The sequence below is a fragment of the Centroberyx affinis genome, unplaced genomic scaffold (genome assembly GCF_046629955.1).
Source record: "Centroberyx affinis isolate AG114_WGS23_722 - 3 ecotype Tasmania unplaced genomic scaffold, CSIRO-AGI_Caff_v1 ptg001602l_1, whole genome shotgun sequence".
Classification (NCBI taxonomy): Eukaryota; Metazoa; Chordata; class Actinopteri; order Beryciformes; family Berycidae; genus Centroberyx; species Centroberyx affinis.
The window spans coordinates 146,735-154,310 of NW_027280047.1; the positions used below are offsets into that span (position 1 = coordinate 146,735).

General features: G+C 38.9%; 1 protein-coding gene across 1 annotated transcript; it reads left to right on the plus strand.

Moving 5' to 3' along the window:
* Nucleotides 1-3,371: 3,371 nt before the first annotated feature.
* On the plus strand, nt 3,372-4,468 carry LOC139651176 (chymotrypsin-C-like). Its single transcript, XM_071528031.1, is given in 5 exon segments — nt 3,372-3,376; nt 3,957-4,101; nt 4,303-4,318; nt 4,321-4,344; nt 4,347-4,468. Coding segments are annotated over 5 exon segments (312 nt in total).
* The last annotated feature ends 3,108 nt before the right edge of the window (nt 4,469-7,576 follow it).

Here is a 7,576-nt window from a genome sequence, read left to right on the forward strand (position 1 = left end):
AGATCTAGTATGGCACTTTAAAAATGTATTCTATTACAGTTACTATTTACCTCATCAAAACTGTAACCAGTAATGTGACGTCCAAGGGATTACCCAAACTCAGTAATGTATTCTGATTACTTTCAGATTACTTTGCCATATTTGAGGCATAAAAGTATAATACAGATAAAGAAAAAGTTATTTATTTATTTCAGGTTTGCATACAAACACCATTATTTTTCTGTGCCACATTTTATAAAGATGTAGAACAGCTGCCACTATTGAAATGGTCTTCTGAGTTTCTGGCTTTCACGTATTCCCAGAAGTAATTCTCTAAATATCTTTAATCAATAATATACCAATACAATACAATCAATAATATATCAATACATAATTTTTGTCAGTAACGTAACGGAATACAGCTATATTTGTTTTGTATTTACAATACATAAAGCCATAAAGGTAGGAAGTAACAAAGTAAAAATACTTAAGTAAGATTTTTTACTCAACTTTTTCTTTCACTTAAGAGGTTCTACTTTTACATTTTTACTTTCTACTCACTACATTTTCCAAACTGACTCATTACTCCAGGGAAATTATCATCTGATTTTTTTTTTGGTTTTTAATTTTCCGCATCAGACAGCTTCCATCCTGGAAGCAGCTGATCAGCTGCCAAATGTGATTGGCTGCTTGTTCACCAAAGCAACACCAAAATGGAGAGAAAGGGACAGAGAGAAGCAACAAGAAGAAGAGTACAACAAGAGAGCAGAGAATTAACATTAGTGAAATCAGCTGTGCTAGAATTAACGTCAGTGATTTGGTGTGCAGACTCTCTCATCTGTGATTCAGAGGAACGCTCAGAGAACCAGTTTTGTACATTAGAAATGCCTTTGTTAGAGGAATATTTTTACATTTATACTTTAAGTAAATTTAAGACCATGTACTTTTATACTTGAGTTATTACTTGAGTTTATACTTGAGACTTGAGTAAAGGATTTGAAATGGTACTTCAACTTTTACCAGAGTATATTTTTAGATGAGTATTTGCACTTGCACAAGGAATCTGTATAATTCAACATTCATTATCCTAAAGCGTAGATATTGTGTATTGCGTAGATATATTGGCCGGCACCATAGCTCCTGCATCACATCGCTAGCTTGCCTGGGAAGCTAAGCAGGTTTGGCTGTGGTTAGTCCTTGGATGGGAGACCACTTGGTGCTGGAAGTGGTGTTGGAGGACCAGTAGGAGGTGCTCTTCCCTCTGGTCTCATGAATAATACCCCCCAATGCCCCAGGGCAGAGACAGGGACTCTGTCCTGTGAGTGAGCACCGTCCTTCGGATGAGACGTTAAACCTAGGTCCTGACTCTGTGGTCAATAAAAACCCATCAGCACTCATCGCAAGAGTAGGGGTGTAACCCCGGTGCCCTGGCAAAATTCCCAAACAGGCCTTCCTTCCATCATTGCCATCTAATCATCCCTCGTTACCTAATTGGCTCTTTCAGTCCTCTACTCTCCACTGAGATAGCTGATATGTGGTGAGCGTTCTGGCACAAACTGGCTGCCGTGCATCACCCAGGTGGGTGCTACACATCAGTGGTGGATGAGTTGAGTTGAGTCCCCCCCCCCCCCCCCATAACAATAGTGAACAATAGTGCATTGGTCCAGTGTACAATGAGGAAGTTTTACTGAATAGAATAAGAGGCAGAAAAGATGATGAGCTTTTGTGAACATACATTTTTGAGACTGAACATTTACCAATACACAGGATGTGATGTAACTGTCTCTTGTGCCATAATCCAGGGCGAGCATTCATATAGAAGGCCAACTCCAATTTCAAAAGAATGATTTACTAACCCACGAATGGTGACTGTACATGACATCAGGCCATGCCATCATAAGTATACAGGACTATTCACTTACCACCTAGTGGAGATGTTGCAGTCCTCACCTACCCACTGACTGAGGTTTTGGGGAGAGGCTATAGCACATTATCAGATGCACCTTGTTGTGGAATTTAATTAACAAGACAAAATTATAATTTTAGTATAAATTATTCAAAAGGAGCAAAATGAAATAAGTATTATAAGTCATAAGCTGTTGCTGATCCTGTTACGTGAGTCTTTAGCAAGGGCTTTTTATACACATGAGGTGGTGATACAATCCAGCAAAGGGGAAAAGTGATCAAGGGAAAAACAAAGGCAACCACAACTCCCTCCAGCTAAGTTCCTTAAGTTTCTTCCTCTCTACACTACACTACACTTCTTCCTCTCTACCAATGCATCCACTAACCCTGTTTTAACCCTGAGAGACAGCCTTAGCACACCTTGCAGGAGTGGGAAACATGAGTCTCCCCTCTCTCCCTGGCTCATATTCTCGCCTCCTTCTCCCGTGAGCCGGCCTTCACTTGCCAGCTCACCTCTGCTCAATAACCTCAATCACCTACCCACAGTATGAAAGCCGTCCTAACCAACATGCCTGGTTCCACAGCGATTGCTTGCACTCCTCCACCCGCCCTCATCACCTCTTCCATCTCCATTCTGCATGCAGATCTCTCAGGGGGATGCTTGTATCGCCACGGATACTCCCTCCTCCAGACTCCAAGCCAAATATCCTCTGTCTGCCCCGGTCTGCCAACCCTCCTCACCCCACTCTTCTTCTTTTCTGAACTTCAATTAAAATCCCTGCTACCTTTACACTGTTGTTCTGTCACTCATCCAAGTGTTGTCCAGCCTCATGAATCATCTTTCTTTTCCTGGATGGGATTTCCCTACTCCATAAAGGCCTAGCCCTTTGCCCATCCCTAAGCCTCCTTGCTCTTGTTGCACCTGCTCTACAATATTCCTACTGTATGTCTCAGTGTTGACTGTGCCAATTTTTAGTTGCATCTGAAGTTAGACATGATTGTTGTCTCAAGCCACTGCCCCTTTGCCCTCTTCAGCTGAAGTGCCCTTCTGGAACAAAGAAATAATAATTATTATAATAATTATTAGTATTATTGTTATTGTTGTCGCTGCTGCTGCTCTTATTGTTGTTAGACCAAATTAAATTGCTGCTGTGAAGTGACTGACCAGTCACTAGTTGAAGTTGAAGCAAGTGTGTATATGTGTGTGTGTGTGTGAGAGAGAGACAAGTGTGTGGACATACTAATGATGTAGTGTGCCAAAGTCATGATGATGAGTGGGGACAGTGGGCAGGGGGAGGGGGGCGGTAGAGGGGCTTTGTTTTTTATTGAGCCGCTGCCCCTCAAAATATCTGTGCACGTCCCTGATTGTTGTTGCAGGTAGTGCAACTGAAAAACTTGCTAGGGCCATAGTAAATAGCAACAGCAAATAGTGACGTGTAAAGTTTACAGACAGTTTTGTTGCATGAATAGAAGGAGTCCAAAGTACGATGGGGTTTGCGAATGTGTAATGATTCCGAGTTTGAGTTATCTATTATTAACCATATGTGAAATCCTGTACTTTTTGCAATCAATATCCTTCCACATGCAGTTCTTCAATTTAAATGCCCCACTATGGCGTCATTTCAAAAGAGAAGCCATTAATCACCATGGAAAGAAGTGGTTATTTTCTCTAGGGTTATTATGTCTATTGTGAAGCCTTACTATTAATATACAGTCCTCGCTGACGCTGCTGTACATGTTCTGGCTCAGCCTTACTTTAAACTGAGATTAATTAATATATCTTGTATTCAATATGAGGGAGAAGAGAACTGTGGAGGACCATATTTGTCATAATTAAATAAATAAATATGTGTCAGTAAAATAAATACATACAGAAATATAATATCATATAATTAATAATTAACATTAAGCTTTATTTTTACATTTGGAAAGACATGTACACTGTTTATTGCCTATTTTGGTCTTGGCTTTGACTTGGTCTCAACGCCCTTTGGACCTGGTCTTGGACTTGGACTCAATTAAGGTGGTCTTGACTACAGTGCTAAATTTGAATGCCCTGTTCTTTTCCATAGTGGAGGTCCCATCGCTGACATCCTGCAGCAGGCCCTCCTGCCTATGGTCAGCCACTCCAACTGCACCAACCCTGACTGGTGGGGCAGCCTCGTCACCAAGAACATAATCTATGCTGGAGGAGATGGACAGCTGGCTAGCTGCAATGTGAGTCACATTAATTTCCCACAACCCCTAAATTTTATTCTACAGTCTCATGTAATATAGAAATGGAGTTCCTGTGAAAATATACCAGCCTTACAGTTTAGAATAGTTTACACAGTGCCAATGATTATTATATATGTACAATTTCTAAATGTTTTTGCCATCTTTTGCCTGAACATCACGTCTGGCTCTGTTATCCCTCAGGGAGACTCTGGCCCCCTGTTCTCCACCCTGACGGCTCCTGGGACGTGTGGTGAGCTTCGGCTCCAGCATGGGCTGCAACTACCCCAAGAAGCCCTCTGTCTTCACCCGCACCAGCGCCTACATCTCCTGGATCAACAATGTGAGTGGAAATGGGCTTGGCTTGTAGAGTATTTGTTAGTATGTGCCTTTCAGTGGATGCTTCTGTCCAAAACACCTTACAGTACAGTGCATAGATTGTTTTTTTGGCTCCACTTGACGTGACGTGTTAGTGCAGTGCTCTCTCTGTTGCTTACAGCTCTGCAGATAGATTCAGCGTACTTACGGTTTACTGTCTTTGTGACAAGGCAATTAACGTTAAAACCCACAGCTATTGATGGGCAGCCATTTGGTGATTATGTGGCTCTTAAAGTTAGGCTGACATAAAAACAGGAAAATGGTTTTACTTATAAGGAAATCAGTGAGTGTTAAAATGTGAATGTTCATGAAATTCCAAGTTTCATACTCAACTCCTACTCAAGTGGCAGATAGTTGTCCCCCGCCAAAGGGGGGACTATGGATCGGTCTCCGTCCGTTAGTTAATTTGTTTGTTCATTCGTTAGTTAGTCACACTGTAATGTTGACTTTGTGCCGCTAGGGGCCGGCAGTGACAATGAATGGGGACTCAGTGGTAAAGCAGATCATACAGTTAAAGTTATCATACAATGTGGGGGACAATGAATGGGGACTCAGTGGTAATAGCTTTTTACCCTTTTTACCGTCTCTTACCAGCTATGATACAATATATAATTTATAAACAAATGATTTTATATTACACAAACTAATGATAAAATAACATAAATTATAGCATTACTAATAATTAGTAAACATTATTAATGATCATTTCATTGTTTGTTAACAGTAAAATAACTATTAACTAAAGTTTAATTAACTATCAATTTACCATTTATTAATGATGGTTATTATAAAGTGTTACCTGTAGTTCTTATATTTTGTACTGTACTGAGTAAAAAGAGGACAATTACAGTTACTACATTTCAAGATATAACTTGTAAGCCTAATTCTGAGGAGAGTAGGCAACAGAAATATATGGTCAATCTGTCCTTTGATTGTCCCATACAAAAATACTTATACAATTTCACTCATATTTCAAGTACACTCAGCAATCACTGACTGACCCAAGGGTGGAACTACATCACTGGTGGGGGACAACATGTTTACTATTTGCTTGTTACACTTAACATTTTTAGGAGTGTGCCACCTGCTGTACAGGTGTAGAATATCTATCATTGAAGTGTCATTCAAGTGACATTAGACAGCATACTTTGAAAACCAATTGTCATTGGTAGGAGAGCACAGAAATCCCTATTATTCTTTACATGAATATTCATGTTGCAAATAAAATCCTCCTTGAATTTTGTGGAAGCATCTGCTGAGATTTTACTTAAGCAGAAGGAAAATCACTGGTGTAAACACCTACTCAATTAAAAAGAAAAGCAGCTCATTTAAAATATACTCAAAGTAAAAGTTACTTTTTAATAAATCAATTCAGTGTAATGTGTTAGAGGGAGGAATAAAGGCCATGATACATGTGAAGTGTTGTGAAGCAATGTAAAGTATGTAAGTATTTTTGCATTATTCTCCTATAGCCAGTGTGGTTACATTGATTTTGTCCTGCTTGCCAATCCCATCCCTGTTGTAAGCAGTACTGCCCTTCTCCACAGCTTCAAAATGTTGCTTGTGCATCTTGGACCTAATGCATGCTAAACATAGCTAGAGTTAGGAAACAATTTCCCTACAATTACCTGTTAGCTGTTAGCTGAGTGTAGCTGAAGTGCTGGGTGCTGTTGGCAGCTGTCGGGATTCTGTGGGGAAGTGAACTGCTCCTCTCTCTCCCGGTGTCAGGTCCTTATCCAGGTGCTGATAATATATTCAAGTAATATTTAGACTTTTTTTTTTTTTTTTTAAATTACCACTTTATTCTCGTAATATTATGACTTTTGGCTTTTGACTTTTTCACTTGGCCCATGGGGCAAGACCAGCCTCAGAGCCAGGAAAAATAATCGATTGCAAAGGATTACCCAATCAGCAAATAGATCCCGCCCCATTCACTTTGATTGACAGACGGCTGAGACATTATGAAAAGTGACATTATGAAATGAAAAGTGTTATTATGAAATAAAAAGAGGAGCAATGAAAAAATAAAAAGGGAAATAAAAGAACCACTTTGAAAAATGTAATTCAGAATAATATCATCATGTAACTGAAAATAAAAGCCATTTGAAAAATTTAAAAAAGATTTTATAAAATAAAAATACAATTAAATATAGTCATGTTATTTTATCAAATTATCAAATAATATTATTTAATAATTTTTTAATTAAAGGAAAACAATCAATCAATTATTAATTTATTTATGTATTTATTTATGTAATTATTTATTTCACTGACACATATTTATTTATTTAATTGCGACTATTTTGGTCCTCCATATAGAACTGGATATTAAATGCTTTGAAGAAAAATAAGACCATAACTTACTGATATTTTCTTACATAATTTATCCATTATCTGAACCTGGCGTTATACAGAATAAGAGCAATTATTCAACAAAGTCAAAGCATTAGTCTGTATGATTAAAAATGCACCTTTGAGGGAGCATCGAGTTTAATGGCCAATTAATAAAAGGCTTCTACAGTCAACCCTAGACCCAACATGTTAAAAGCACTTCCACAATTATTGCGGAAGTCATTAATGTCCAGATTTCCTCTCTAAAAGCCCTTTCTGTTCTGCCGGCGTTAATGCGGGCTTTTCATTAGCGGTAATGAAACCTGTTGTCATTTGAGTCCCGTGTTCTTATTTAATGCACTTCAAACAGAGAATCTATAAGGTTCACTGGTTGAACCTTTGTACTGTGTGTGTATTGGGAATTCCTGAGCTCAATTATCTTACAGCTAATATATCAAATTGGATGCCAGACACTGCAGCAAGTCAACCCTGTATGTAATTGGCAGTGGCTTCAATAAAGAAATTCCACTGACAGTTCCGGTGTCTGAGTGTGAGTGTGAGTTTTTTAATGGACATTCCTCTGGGGGAACTAACAAAGTAGAAAAGTATCTGAGGAAAATAAATAATGCATCATTCTGCAACAACTAAGCCCACGAAAGGCAGCAGAAAGAAGAGAAACTTAAAAAAATAAAGGTCCTGGAACCCCCATGCACTGTTGACCTTGCCTGGTGTCCAGCCACCATGAATAGCAGCCTTTAGCACTTTTTGA